At 48.5% G+C, this 15,557-nt stretch overlaps 1 protein-coding gene across 2 annotated transcripts in view; it reads left to right on the top strand.

Moving 5' to 3' along the window:
• Positions 1-3,100: 3,100 nt before the first annotated feature.
• The window catches only part of TCERG1L (transcription elongation regulator 1 like), a 78,770-nt gene continuing 66,313 nt past the window's right edge, over positions 3,101-15,557 (top strand). For both annotated transcript variants that reach the window (XM_030488509.1, XM_030488508.1), the window contains exons 1-3: positions 3,101-3,493; positions 4,705-4,851; positions 5,616-5,796. In XM_030488509.1, coding sequence (XP_030344369.1) covers positions 3,191-3,493; positions 4,705-4,851; positions 5,616-5,796 — 631 coding nt within the window. In that variant the 5' untranslated portion in view covers positions 3,101-3,190. The remainder of the gene's footprint in view (positions 3,494-4,704; positions 4,852-5,615; positions 5,797-15,557) is intronic.

The raw sequence follows: 15,557 nt of genomic DNA, 5'->3' as shown, positions 1-15,557 counted from the left end.
AAAAACCTGTGTGTGCTCACACCTGCTTTAACACACAGTGGAAGATGCCCCAGGATGACCAAGGTGATTCCTACTCTTCGCTCCAGCCCCGGATGAAGTGAGCATTTAACCTGAGAGACAGATGCAGGCAAAGATAGCTATAAGCCTTGTTCCCTGGGACTCTGAGCCTAGAGAGCACATGGAAGCAGGAAGGAATTTATTTATTAGGAATCTGCAAGTATGTAATTCTGCTGAGGTTCTGGTAACTTAAGCACATTCAAATGCACATAGACCCACAGAATCATAGACTTGCTTGAAGGGGCCTTAAAGCTCATCCAGCTCCAACCCCTGCCATGGGCAGGGACACCTTCCACTAGAGCAGGTTGCTCCAAGCCCCTGTGTCCAACCTGGCCTTGAACACTGCCAGGGATGGGGCAGCCACAGCTTCTCTGGGCACCCCGTGCCAGCGCCTCAGCACCCTCACAGGGAAGAGCTTCTGCCTCAGAGCTCATCTCAATCTCCCCTCTGGCAGGTTAAAGCCATTCCCCTTGTCCTGTCCCTACAGACCCTTGTCCAAAGCCCCTCTCCAGGTTTCCTGGAGCCCCTTTAGGCACTGGAGCTGCTCTACGGTCTCCCCAGAGGCCTCTCTTTTCCAGAACATCATGAAGATGCTGCACACCCTGCAAATACGGGCACGGGGAGTGAGTCCAGAATGTGCAAACTTTACCCGAACCCTTTCACTCTGTACAGTCTGGCTTCAGACCAGCGACTGCCGGCGGTCCCCCAGAGCTCTGCAGGGTGACAGGAGCCTGTCCCGGCCTCCAGCCCCGCAGCCGGGCTGTCCCCAGCGATGGCAGCCGCTGCCTGAGCGCTGGCTGCGGGCTGCGCTCATCCCTGCGCTGCTGCTGGGCTCGGCATCACTGCCACTCGCTGGGCTGGCCGGGAAAAGCAGAGCCTGGCAGCGCACATCGCCTGTGTAGGGCGGGTGATGCAGCCCCTCGGTCCTGCCATCACCCCTTGCTCCGACTGTCATTCGTCCTCCCCCTGTCATAACCCCTCATTCCTGCCACCACTCCTCACTCCTGCTGTCACTCCTTCTGTTGTCACCCCTCTCTCATGCAGTCACTCCTCCTGCTGTCACTCTCACTCCTGCTCTCACCCCTTATTCGCGCTATCACCCCTCGCTCCGACTGTCATCCTTCCTGCCCTGCCATAAACCCTTGCTCCTGATGTCACCCTTCTCTCCTGCCGTCACCCCTTGCCTGCATGGCTGCAGCCTGAGAGCACTGAGCTTGTCCCATGGTGACCCTCACAACCTGCCGCACAAACAGCCTGGGAACACCCAAACCCTTCCCCAGCTCCATGAGGAAGGCAACGAGAACTCTGTTACTATTTTTTAAAACATAAGAAATGGAAGCCGAAGCAAAAAGCAGCTGATATATGTGTGGGAATTCCTTTGGACAGGCGGGAACATGTGTCCATGGATGAGAACCGCTCCTCCGAGTCCCATCAACCCAAGTGAGCTGGGATGTTCTGAAGCCACGCTACATACACAGACTTCCCCATCCAACATCAGGGAAGCATTGAGTAAGACTGTCCACTGGTAGGAAATAATAATGGTTTTGATTGATTAATCAGTGGTTTTGATGGTCTAAATAACAACACTGATTTGTGCTTTAAATTATCACCCCAGTGCTGGCACTAACCTGGCCTTGGGTAACTTTAGTGGGCTGGGATAGTCATGGTTTCAAGATGGAATAAAGAGCTGTAAGAAACCACCTTTCTTCTGGGTCTTACATAGAACAAGTAGTCTTCTCACTGTTGTGCACCTCAGGAAAGGCATCTGTGTGTATCCTGCACTAACTGGCCTGGATGCCCGGGTGCAGGGGAGTTGCTGCTGGTTCCTGGAGTCACGGAGCATCCTGCTTTGGGAGACGTCCATAGGAATCATTGAATTTGACTCCCTGCTCCTTGCAGGACAGCCTGCAACTAAACCACAGAGCCAGGAGCATCGTCTGGAGGCTAAGAAGTTGCTGAACTTCAAATTCTCTTTCAACCTTTTTCCTCCCCAAAACAAATGTGAAACCATAATAAAGATAAAATGTTCTACTTTTTGCTGTTATTTTCAGTATTTCACTGATGAGCTATTGCATTTAAACCAGACCTCTTAAGGACTGCTGTATTTCATTGGGGGTTGGACCTAGATGAGCTTTAAGGTCCCTTCCAACCCAAACCAGTCTGGGATTCTATGTCTCCAAATCCAATCCCTCTCAAATAACAGCTTTGATGGTCCTGTGTGCATGTGGTAGCACTGCAGAACCCACACAAAATGCTGCCTTCAAGTTTACCATTAATTGCAGCTCATTTCCATGAGCTGCAAATTCTAAGAAATGACAGCAAGGGGCATTTCCAAGCCGTTAATGATCCTGGGCAGGGCTGGACCTGTCTCCTGACTCTAAGTTGAATATTTAATTAAAGGATAGCAATAACCCATTTATATTAATCAGTTAAGTCTGTCCTTGTCACCTAAATGCCTGGACTTTTTTTCCTTTCTTCTGGGACAGCTGTGATATTTATGGGAGTCTTGCTTTGGAAGTGTTCCCATTGGAGTCCTTCTTGGTGTGTTCTGGGGTTTGGAGCTGATGGGTCAGTGTTTCTGGGAGAACAGAGGTTCATGTAGCTCCAAGGTATGAAGTAGGAAGTCATAAATATACCTAACTGTACCTCATAAAGGTTGGACGGGGCTTGGAGCAACCTGCTCTAGTGGAAGGTGTCCCTGCCCGTGGCCGGGGGTTGGAACTGGATGAGCTTTAAGGTCTCTTCCAACACTAACTCCGCGATCCCATGATTCGGACCCGCTGCCGGCTCCCCCGGCAGCCCTGGCCCGGACCCCCCTCGCCTTGGGCAGGGGCAGGCGGTGCCAGACAGCAGTGAAAAACCTCCACGCTACATGGTGCCAAACACCCCCTTTTTCCCCGTCAAACACAGCGCTCCGAGCGGGGCCGGCCCCGGAGGCGGGTCAGGCCGGTTACCGGTGCCCCCCGGCGGGGGGCGGCCCCATCGCGGCCCCCGCCCCGTCCCCCCCCTCTCCGGGCGGAGCCTGGCTGCAGCGCCCGCCGACGGCTGGAGTTTCACTCGGCGGCGGCGCCGGTGCTGGAGCCGGAGCCGAGCGAGGGGCGGCGGGGCTCCGCCGCGCCCCGTGCCATGTAGGATGCTGCCGGCTCCCGCAGCCAAGCGGCCGCCGCCCCTGCTCTGGCCGCCCCCCGCCGCCGAGCCCCCCGCTCCCCCCTGGGCCTGGGTGCTCCCGGCCGCCGCGGGGCTCGTCCGGGTCGGCGCTGCCGCCACTGGGGCTCCCCCGCACCCGCCGCCGCCGCCGCTGCTGCTCCCGGCGCCGCCGCCGCCCGCTCCCGCCGCCGCCCTGCTGCGGGCAGCCCCGGGCTGGCGCGTCCCCTGCGAGCCGCTCCTGCCGCTGCTGGCCGCCGAGCCCCGCTCCGCCGCGCTCCTCCACGGGCAGGTAAGGGCGGACCGCGCCGGGGTCTGGCGCTGGGGCACAAGTTTCCTGGTGCTGCCGTCCGGATCCCATCGCCAGTCCCTGGGATGGAGCGTCAGCCCGAAGCGGGAGGGTCAGCGGCAGAACAGGACCCCGCGGAGCCGCGGTGCCCCGTGGGCTCGGTGTGCCCCATGTGCTGCGTCCGCTGCGGTGCGCACCTCTTCCCGCAGCGCTGGGCTGGGCGGCGCGGCGTGTGTCGGGGCTTCCCCCGCGCTCAGGGACCGGCCGCGGTCCTTCCCTCGGGCTGGGTTGCGCGGGGGTTGCGGGTCTCCGGCGGGGCCGGTGAAGGCCGATCGCGGGAGGCGTTTTGTGCAGACACAGTGCTGGCAGAAGCGCTCCCGCGGCCGTGCGCGCAGGGAAGGGCTCTTTTTCTGTGGCTATTCACAAAGCCTAAAGTTGTGACTCAAGTCACTGCCTCTCCAGTCCGTATTTCAGTTATGAATTGCTGTCGTATCGCTGCTTGGAACAGAGGAGCGTTCCTGCTGTCCTGGCACAGGGATGTGGCGGGAGCTGCGCTCCTGGTTCTGCCTCGTCTGAATGGTTTTTACTCGGCAGAAGTACAAATGAAGCGGGATGCGAGCGCCGAGGCGTCCGCTGGGGCTCGGGTGACGGTTTTGAGCCTTTCCGAGCACGAGCGTCTCTGGTGGTTTGGGAGCAGAGTGGGAGGAGGGAGAGAATGGGTAGCGCTGGCTCTCATAGAACCGAGCGTCAGTTATTCCCTGGTGTGAGACCACGTAAACTGCAGAGGTGGTTTTACCGTGGGAACCAAACGAATTGAAGTGAAGAGAAAGTACGTTTCTGACGTTTCCTTTGGTTCTTGCTCTCCTCCAGATGAATTGTAAAACCACTTTCTGGTGATGTTTCTGTTCTGTGTGTGAGATTGTGTATGAGCAGAGGAGAACCAGGCTGCCCTGGCGACTAGCAGCCATTGGCCAAGTCCTGCTTTCCTGCCTGGCTGCTGATTTGTGGCTTTCTAAAGCACTTTATCATGTCAGTGCCAGGTATCACACACTGTGCAATGCCTAAAGAAACCCAAATGGTTGTTAGATTGAGGGGACATGCTTGAAATTTTCTGTACTCATCTTTTATGTAGTTAGGAAATCATGAAAAGCATCAATTTATTCAGGGTGAAATCCTTCTGTTAACTTTTCTTTCTGTTTTTTTCTCCCCCCAAGTGGATATTTGGAGCTCATTCCCCGGTCATCGGATTTTCACCTTCTTCGAGCGTGGAATTTGTCCCTGTTTTTCCACCTGTGTACACATCTACAGTTCCACCCCATGCCGGGAAAAACTGGATTGATAAAAGGCTCCCCAGCTGCAAAGTAAGTCTGGATGTGGCGTGTTGAAGTGTTTTAAGGCTGAAGTGCAGCAACTGTCACGGGTTAGGTGACTTGTGAAGGTGTGTGAGAGGGCAGGAGTTGGTCAGGCAAAACTCCACAGAGGAGGAATGTTGTGAGGGATGGGTAATGGAGGAGAGGAGGCTGTTACACATCATTTTTTTTTTCTCAGGTTTTAAAAAGACTGAAGTATCTTTACTATTAGTCTTTATTACATTGGGTAGAATGTTTTAATTTTACTGTGGGATGTGGTTATGGGAGTTTTCCATTTTCCCTTCTTGGTCCTTCCACTGTTTCCCCAAGGGATGCTGCAGTGTGGCAATGGCAGTGGTGGCATCACCATGAGCACTGCCACATCCCCAGGCTGTCACTGCCCTGTGTCCTCATCCCACCCACAGCTACCTACATCTGTACATTTACCTGGCTGAATAATGAAAACATGGCTCTGTGACATTATCCCATGTCCCTCATGCCCATCTCTCTTATTTAGAAGGCGGATGAGGTCTCTGGGTTGGGGATGGGCTTACCCCAGAGTACCTGTGCCTGGGACAGAAGTGCCTTCAGCTATTCCTTTCTCTTTGTGATGCTGATTAGTCATGTTAAACAGCAATTCACTTTTAAATGGTCAGCTCAACTCATGCTGCAGCACTGAGGGAGCCAAAACCAGTTATTTTTGCAAGCTGGTCCCCAACTTGTCTGAATTTTGTATCTCAAACCTTATCATTCTTCTCTTCCTTTACGTTGGGCAGATATACCTGAATAATGCCTTTGCTCTGGATTCAGCATGGCTCCATCCTGAGGACTCAAGACTCTTCCAGGGCAATGAGAAGCCACTGTTAATGAGCAATCAGGTCGCTATGGCTATAGCCAGGCCAGCTGCTGCCTCCAGGCCTCTCCCCACCGTAGTGCTGGCACCCCAGCTGATACCAGGTCAGTAGGACATTAATAATTAAGTACGTTCCTTTTTTATTACATGGATCTCTCAGAGATGCATAAATCATTCTCTAAAGTAAGGGTTTCGTTGCATTCAGCTGAAAACCTCTTGCTTGATCTGAACCTTGATGGCAAAGTGCGTTTCATCCTCTCAATTACTTGTAAAGAAAGAAAAGACCATGTGTAATTATAGAAGATTGTAACAGATTATTCCATAACTGTCTGTTGACTTCTGGAATGAAGGGGCAGCCTTGGTTTGTTTTCAAACAAGAAATTCCTGACACAGTTAGTGTATAATTCTCCTGTTGGCTGCTAGAATTTGGTGCGGTCTGTGTAGGCAGCTCTCAGTAGAGAAGAGCAATTGATCCATCATCTCATTAAGACTCAGTTATACACAATATTATTCCTGAAATAAATTCCATTAATCTGGGTAACTCAGGTATGTCACAGCTGTTAACAGAGGAGCTGAGATTTATGCTTGGGAAAAGAACAGGAAATATGTTGTGGTAAAGCTGAATCTGTTTTGGTGCTGCAGTAGTGATTTAAAATAGTTGTTTCACAGAAAGGGTTACAAAGTAAAGTGCTATTCACGTTTAAACCTATAACATATATCCTTGAGTGGAGAATTAGGATATTGTTAATGGCTCGTGGTCAGTTGTCTCTTAGATTGAAGGTGATGACTGTTGGGTTCACAGCAGAGCCCCCCTTACTTCGGTCTTTGCCGTGTAAAGTCATTTTTGTTTTGCCGCTCCACAGCACACAGGAAGTTTTCCTGCATTTTGCCAGTAACATGGAGATTCACTGAGAGAGTGCTGGAATTGCTCCTCGCTGTCTGGGTTTGTTTGCCAGACTGATTAATTAGCAGTGAATATTGTTCTGTATCGAAACACGTTGAGCCGCTCGTGTCGGTTCCGTGGTTTGATGGGTTAGCAGTAAGCTGCCTCCTCCTCCTGCCAGAATCACCCCATGCTCAAGTGGAGCACTGCTTGGAAATGAGACTGCCGCTGGCGGGATCTTGTTGCATGGATGCATTCCTCTGGGATACCATGGGGAATTGTTGAGCTGCGCTCTCAGACAGGAGGCACCGATTGAAGCGTGTTTTAAGGACAGACGTGATGGAAAGAGAAGTGTTTTGTGCAGGGAAGTGGCAGCCTGTTGTTTGTTTATGTATGCTTAAAATATTCCAATATTCTAACCATGCATAAACATGTTTTATCACACAGTATTTCAGACAGAAGGCGGGAGCGTACCTGGCACAGTGGGTTAGGGAAGTGTGCCTGGCAGACAGGGGCATTCCCAGCCTGATGCCACATCTGTGGTCTGGAAGCAGGACAGAGAAAAGATGATTTTCTTCCCTCTGGACAATGTGCGTGCACATGAACCTGTTTACACAGGAGATGTTCAGGTGGATTCAGTTCTTCCTCCAGCAGTGTGCTCAGTGTTGGCTGCCACCTCTTCAGACCCCCTCTCCCTTAATTGTGCCAGCGCTTCACCACCCTCACAGGGAAGAACTTCTGCCTCAGATCTCATCTCAGTCTCTCCTCTGGCAGGTTAAAGCCATTCCCCTTGTCCTTGTCCAAAGCCCCTCTCCAGGTTTCCTGGAGCCCCTTTAGGCACTGGAGCTGCTCTAAGGTCTCCCCTTCAGGAGCCTTCTCTTCTCCAGGCTGACCCAGCCCAGCTCTCTCAGCCTGTCAAAATCTTCCCATTGCTCTTGAAATCATCTGATCAATGTGGTCAGTGCTAAGCCAGTGACATCCCAGGCTACGTGTGAACTCCAGGGCTTATGCAGGAGCGTGCATGGTGATGGCATCACTGCTGGATGGCAATATTGGTGCCCTACCACCATCATCAGAAGTTGCTTCTAACAAGTGTTATGGTTGTACTCAAAGCATTTCCTATGCAATCTTTACACTTAATATGAAGAGTAATAAAAATATTGAGAGCAAATTGCTTAGTTAAGTGGTTTAAATTGAGGAGTTCATAAGCTTTGTGCAGGCTATGTCTTCATTTTGGAAGCCTGTCTCATGACAGGTTTGCCTTCCACAGTTATCAGTAATGATGCAATTGTTTTCTCAATGTATCAGCAATGTTACAGAGATAAAGGAAGGAGGCATCAGAGTTTGGTGAGTGGTAATGCTCATCATTTAACAGCTGGAGATGCAGCTACTAAAGGTGTTATTTTCTGTAAGAAAAGGAAGCAGCTATTACACTCTCGCATATTGCAAAACATGAATTTGTGTACTTATTTTGTGTGTCTAAAGCCAATAGTGGCATTTTATTTTCCCACCTCGTGATGAGAGCTGCTTTCATGTCTACTGGGTACTGCATTTTTCATGAGCAAGGCAGCGACTAGATATTTTTGCAGAGGAAGATTAATATTTGTGTCTCATGCATTGTGCTCTTTGCATGTGGATGAAGTCAGCGTTGGTTGGGTCCTGAGGCAGACATGCCCTTATGGCATCTATGTGTTCCACACATCCCTGTGGCTGCTGAATGTGGGGCGGGGGACCACTGGCGGGGCTCCTTGGTGGCACCATTAGATGAAAGCTGTAGCCCTCTGGTAATGAAGTTCCATGCTTTTACTGTTATTGATGCTAATTTAAGTGTTTGAAGGTGTGTTCTTGCAGTTTGGCATTTCTGGCTACCAAAAGCATCACGAACAGTGATGCTGTACAAAGGGGGTGTTCTTATGGGTGTGTTTGAAAAGGTTTTCATAGAATTCCGGACTGGTTTGGTTGGAAGGGACCTTAAAGCTCATGCAGTTCCAACCTGCTGCCACGGGCAGGGACACCTTCCACTAGAGCAGGTTGCTCCAAGCCCCTGTGTCCAACCTGGCCTTGAACACTGCCAGGGATGGGGCAGCCACAGCTTCTCTGGGCACCCTGTGCCAGCGCCTCAGCACCCTCACGGGGAAGAGCTTCTGCCTCAGAGCTCATCTCAGTGTGCCCCGTTGACAATGGCTTATAGAATAAATGCCCTCAAGAGTTTCTGAGGGTTGGTTGTGAGCGGTTGCTCAGCAGCCATCTGGAGGCTTGCAGAACCTGCAAAATAGCGTGTTTGTAGAACAGGAGCCTCGGATAGGTTGTTGGGCAAGCGGAGCTGGGATGCTGCCTCCTGTGCTTCTACTCAGAGCAAGGGGAAACCTGGCATTTGAGCATCTGTTTCCATTTTAAAACATTTGTCAGTCCTCAGATGGCTTTTTATTTTATGCACATGTCACCATAAACTGCATTTTCTTGCTGATGCTCAGTGCTGGATTGGCCCTGGTGCTGTGGATGGCCTCAGCAGTAGCTGCTGTAACATATGCAAAAGGATGCCTTAGGGCAAACCCATTGCCTGCTCAGAGGTCTCCTTCGGGGATCCCTGTCTGAGCCATGAGGGCAGGAGGAGATGCTGAAGAGGTGAAAGGTTCTTAATGGTTTTTGTCTCTAACAAAATGCTCAGAGTATTGTATTTTCCTTTATAACAGAGGCAATCTAACCTGGAACAACGACTTGCAAGGCTTTTCGGAGCTGGTTTCCTCGAAGGAAGATAGTCTTTTTAAATCAGATAGTTTATTTCTTCTTGTTTTGGTGTGGAATGATTCTGTAAGAGCAGATATTTTCTGCAAAGTCAAAGCTCTGTTGCTGCCTCTGCATTTCCACAGTGTCTCCTCCCTCAGTAGCAATCCTTCTGCTCTTTCATCCGTTGGTGTTGAAATCACAAATGCAGAGTTGGTGTATAACCTTTCATCAAATTGCTTTAGCATTACTGATCCCATGTGGATTAATATTTTGATCCTTCCAGTTAGTGTCGTTTCTTTTAATCCCAGTAACCTTTGCAGAACTGAGCCCGTATTTGCCATGGCAAGTCTCAGTATTAGAATTTACATGCATATACTTAGGTATGTACAGATACAGACTTCTGGGTGATTTCAGTTTAAATTTCAGACTTTACAAATCTATGAAGAAATGTGGTGGTTGTGTTAAATTTGGCCTTCATTTTCTCATGTTTTTCACAGTTTGAAAATACATGACACAGAACCTCCAACTGTCTGTATTTCCTAATCACAAGTTCTGTATCTGAAGCATGTGTTTTTACAAATACCCTGGGTTTGGGCTTCTCAGGTTGGATTCTCCTGTATTTAATGTGTGTGCGCTGTGGCTCCCTCTTAGTAAAACAAGAATAGCACTGCAGGAACCTGAATATCCCTGAAATGCCATGAAAACCCTCTTTGTTTGTGGAGCTTTCAGGCACTGCGGAGACGAACACTTCATTTAGTCTTTGGGAAAGCTTGTCTTTGGTCACAGCTTTTACAAAGCTTTGGTTTTGCGTAGGAAGTTTCTGCTTTTGGGTGCTTTTTCTGTAATCTACCTAAATCCAGTGCAAACTTCAGCCCAGTTAAGATGTTTTTTACTTACGTTTCGTTTTATTTCTATAATTCAATGTGTTTATGGGAAGGGCTTGTAGGTCTGACCTTTTCCTAATATTGTCCTACCTGGCCCCAAGAACTCATTATAAAGAAACCCAGATCTTTTAGTGACTTGAAGAGCTTGTTCTTATTTGTGAGGAGCCAGGTATATTTATTTATTGCCTATGAGCTGTCAGTGGTGCTCTTACTGGCAGGGTCATACAATAGCTGGAGTTTGCAAATGAAAAAGGCAATAAGCTTTTTTCCTCCCTTCAGGCTACAGAAGATAAGGGATATCAATATGTTTTCGTTTGCATTGGGATAAATATGTTATTTAAGCCAATCCATTGCTTTGTTTTATTGGTGGATTGATGCTGCTGCAGTTGCTCGGCAGCTGGCACCTCAGACCATTGTGCAGTTGAGGTGTTGGGGCCAGAGGGTTCTCTGTGATCTGCCTTCTGTGAGCTTCAGTGCTGCTGTGATCAGTCTGTGGGCTAGACGTCTTCCAGGTATTTGTGCTCCATAAAACAACCAAGTTCCTTGCAAGAGGCATCCCATTAAAATCATGCTGGTGGCAAGCCCTGGGGTGGGAATTGCATGGTGTGGGCTTTGCATGGAGGCAGGAATGGAATTCCAGGTAGATCTTGGGCACTTGAGGGAGAGAACTCAACCACGCTGCAGCCACACCACACATGGTGGGATTGCTGTGCAGTGAAGTAACCGTACAGTGATGTTTGGAGTGTGTAAGAAATGACAGAGGGGGCATTAAGGCAAGAAGGAACCATGTCTTCATCTTCAAAGCTCCAGTCCATCAGGAGAAGGACTTGGGGTGTTGGGTGCCAAGAAATTCTGCCCTGTGAGGGTGCTGAGGCGCTGGCACAGGGTGCCCAGAGAAGCTGTGGCTGCCCCATCCCTGGCAGTGTTCAAGGCCAGGTTGGACACAGGGGCTTGGAGCAACCTGCTCTAGTGGAAGGTGTCCCTGCCTGTGGCAGGGGGTTGGGACTGGATGAGCTTTAAGGTGCCATCACACAGAAACCACTCTGGGATTCTATGGTCATTTCAAGGATACAGTGTGCTGAGGGATAGAGTGATATTTTTGTCCTGATTTGGAGTTCCGTCCTGACCCTGGCCATTGCTCCCCATCAGTGATACCCTGCCTTAGATACTCATTGCGGTGTCTTGCAGGGGTGGGCTCAGTTTAAGTAACACTTTCCATTTTCTCCTCTTTTTGCACATGTGTACATGAGTTTTCTTGCTGGAGCCAAGTCTCCCATTGGTAGTTTGTATGTATCTCTTTTAGAGATGCATTTATTTTATGGAAATATTGGTCTTATTGACTTTACAGCACCAGAAAATAGCTTTTAAGTGGTAGAGAGCCAAGTGGAGCAAACAAGAATAGTGAGTGCTTGATCCCAGGGGCTTGTAGTAAACATCTGTCTGATGCTATTGATGAATAAAACTATGAATTAGAGATTTATTTTTGTGGCTGCTGTTCATTTACGGAGAATTAGCTAATAATAGAAAAGTATCAAATCCTGATGTTCACACAATGTCTGCAGACAGGAAGTTTGCCCCTGACCCACTAAAGCTGGACCTCCCCCTTATAATACATTTTTTAGCTTGGCATGTTACATCTGATCCTCTACCAGCATGAGAGACTGTTCATTGAGAAAGTTGGGAATTGAACCTTTAAGTTCAGGGAGTGTGTGTCCCTACTTGGCATCTTGGAGAGGAAAATCCATATCCCACCAGCATCTCCTGGGTGTCCTGAAGTCAGTATATTTATGTCTGTCTATCACCAGGTTTTGCCCTGTTGTGGGTTTTTTTGCCTTGTGTTTTAATGGATTAACTGGCCAAGGCAGCTTCCTGGACACCACCACTGCTGGTCAAGAGAAGGTGGTAAGAGCAGGGCCTCCCTTTGCGGAGGCTGGGAGGGTGATGGAGGGCGAGGGCAGGAACCGCTGATCTCCACGTGGCTTGTGTTACAGTGTTCGTCCTTTTCCTGGTTCATCTTCAAGGAGGGAGGATCAAGCAGCAACAGCCATTTTAGCCTATTTCAACTACCTTCTCTTTTTTTCCCCTCTTCATCAAAAGACAGTTGTTGTCAGTTTTAGTTCTGATAAAAGCCTAATACAGAACCGTCATCTAACAGACTTCAGCTTACAGACTGCAGATGAAGGGGAAGGGAATAAGGGATAATAAACAATACTTCGCATTTCAATTTTTCTTTTCATTGTCTTGGAGCTGTTTTTTCATACATGGTTGGAAGCAGTGTTAAGTATTTTATGACAGGATTGGGCAGAAACCCAAAAGGAACAGGGATACAGTCGGGATGCTAGTGATCCATTGGGTTATTGCTAAAAATAAGGAGCTTGCATATTGCCTTAAAGCGAGGTGAGGGTACTGTACATCCTTCTGTGGGTGAGGTTGAAGACCTCAGCATTGCTAACTTATTAACTCTAGGGTTAAAGCGTTTGACTCCTATTTAAGCGAATGGTGTTCAAGGCCAGGTTGGACGGGGCTTGGAGCAGCCTGCTGTAGTGGAAGGTGTCCCTGCCTGTGACAGGGGGTTGGAACTGGATGAGCTTTAAGCTCCCTTCCAACACAAACCAGTGTGGGATTCCATGGTATTTGGCCATCAGAGTTGTCCTTTGTCATGGCTCTGACTCCTGGTTCCAGTGCCTCCACCCCATTTCCCCACTGCTGGTGAATTATCTCTAAATAATCTCTTTGCTGCTGCTTCATCTGCTCCCTGCCTTTCCATTGCTTCACATCAAATTCTCTGCCCACCTCAGAAGTTTCCTCTTGATCTGTTTGCCTGAGAAGAGCAGAGCTGAAAGGCTGGGGAAGGACCCTGTAATGGGGCTTGATGTTTCAGCAGATGAGTGTTACCTTCCTGTGCCCAGGAAGCATGATTCGGCAAAAACGGGTTTGGGGAAAATCACCATTGTTAGGGAAAAATGTGCATGTTTTTTTCTCCCTTCAGGGTATATTGATAATGGTTTTTTTGAGCCTTTTGACTCTTGAAAGCTGTGTAAACGTGGGGTGATAAATGATTAACCCTTTCAAGAAGTTTTTGGAAATACAGCAAAATCTGGTTGGTTTCTGGGAAGACCTTCTCCTCTCCAGCTTTGCCAAGTGCAGATGAAAGCCCTTAGCTCTCAACAAACCACATTCTGCACCAGCTTCCAGTTGCTTTGGCAAATGAAATGTTATGTCAGAGGTTGATAAATTGCTGAAGATAATTCTTCAGTTGACAGCAGAGCAAGAGAGTGGGTTTGATGACCCGCAAGCACCCTGTCCATGCTCTCCTCTCCAGTATTAACAATTATAGGGTAGTCCTTTCTTTATGGAATTATTTAGGAGGAGAGGGGGAGAGAGAACTTCATCAAAGGCGGGGAAATCGCCCTCTTTCAACTGACTGATGAAACTTTAATAAGGGGATTGATGAAACTTTAATAAGGAAGCCCTGCTTCAGGAGCTTTACTCATCTGTGCTAGTGGAAGACTTCAGCTACCCAAGCAACTGAGGTTACATTATTTTACTGCTTTCTTGGGCTCTTTGGGGAAATCGTATCCTCTTCTCCAAAATGAAAGAATCCACGAGCAGTAAACAACCTTCCTGCTCATGCACTCTATAGGAAGCCAGGAGGAAAGTCAGTTTTTTCCAGACAACATTTGTTTTCCTGAGAGTTACAGATGATGTTTTGTAGATTTTTTCCCAACTGCTGACAGCTCGAATTAGGAATGAAAGCAGGATATTGGAGGCCAGGGGTTCCGTCTAACCGAATAGTCTGTTCCTGTTCTTGGGTGAATAGACAATAAACTTATTGAACAGTTGGATTGGGTGGACACTGATTATTTCTTATCACAGAATCCCAGAGTGGTTTGTGTTGGAAGGGACCTTAAAGCTCATCCAGCTCCAACCCCTGCCACGGGCAGGGACACCTTCCACTAGAGCAGGTTGCTCCAAGCCCCTGTGTCCAACCTGGCCTTGAACACTGCCAGGGATGGGGCAGCCACAGCTTCTCTGGGCAAATGTACATGGAGTATTTATTTTCATTTCCATTGTGACTCTGGCAGAAGAATCTGGTTTTCATTATCCATGGTTGAATGAACAAAACTTGAATATTTTTAGGGTGGTTTTGCCTGTGTGTCTATTAATTTGTGCATGTGCAGATGTTTGAAGTGAATTGTTCTTGGCATTGACAGATACAGTAGGAATAATAGAAGGTTTTTATGGTGCTTACTGGAAATATTTGACTTCTGTTTTGCTGTTGCAGAGCTTATTTTGTTGGCAAATAATTGTTTATGATATTGTTTATGCCAAAAGCTAACGTAATAGCCTCAGGAGCTCCAATTAGCTGCAATTAAAGCAGGGTCCTTTCCAAAACCCACTGACCCCTCTTTGCCTAATGCTAACTGGGACCAAAACAGCACTTGGCATCTGAAAGTCAAAACTTTTTAAGTGTCTGGAGCCAGAGCAGGATGGAAGAGCCTGGATGAGGCACCCGTGTTATGTCTGTGTGTAGGGGAATAGGATCTTAACCGAGCTTGCTTGGCTGCAGTTGCCTTGCATGGAGCATCAGTGTTGTGGGGCTGCATCACCCACTCCATGGTCACACTTCCCAAGCACCGGTCGTGGTCCCATTCCCTGTTTCCTTGCTGAGCTGTATGTAGGAACAGAAATCCTACAAAATCATGGAATACCTGAAGTGGGGAGCCTGATCAAACAGTGATTTTTCTTCTGCAGAGCTACAGTTGGCTCTGGTTGCCTGAAGGATTTCCACATGAACGAGAGACGTTTGCTGAATGACATAATAAGCTAATGATTGCTTAATTTTTCCTACCCAGCTCAGCGCAGAGTGAGCAACAGCTGGTGTTTGTCAAATTAGCTTTTCTCCTTAAGATTTTGACTATTCATTTTCTTGTTTATTTAACATACTCAGCCGAGATTGAGCTCTGAAGGTCTTCCCTGCATGTTTCTTAGATTTACAGGTAAATATTGCCTACTCTAAAGTACATTGGAGCCTTGATTTAGGTTCTGAGTTCCCATCTAAAACCATTGAAAGTTTCCTGCATCATGTGTTTGCAAGATGAAGGAGATTAGTATGTAGAACTACTGAAACTCAGGTGCTTGTGTGCATAACACAGGAGAACAGTGGGGCAGATAACCCTAATGTTGGGTGATGGTGAATATAGTAGGTAAAAGAAACATTCAGATTTGCAGTCAGACAACTTATATTTAGGAGAATTCAGACTAAGGTGGTCATAGAATGGTTTGGCCTGGAAGGGACCTTAAAGCTTATCCAGTTCTAACCCCCTGCCACAGACAGGGACACCTTCCACTAGAGCAGGTTGCTGATGGA

The sequence above is a fragment of the Strigops habroptila genome, chromosome 5, assembly GCF_004027225.2.
Source record: "Strigops habroptila isolate Jane chromosome 5, bStrHab1.2.pri, whole genome shotgun sequence".
NCBI classification, from domain to species: domain Eukaryota; kingdom Metazoa; phylum Chordata; class Aves; order Psittaciformes; family Psittacidae; genus Strigops; species Strigops habroptila.
Note: the sequence above shows the minus strand (reverse complement) of the source record. Positions and strands in the feature narration are given on the sequence as shown.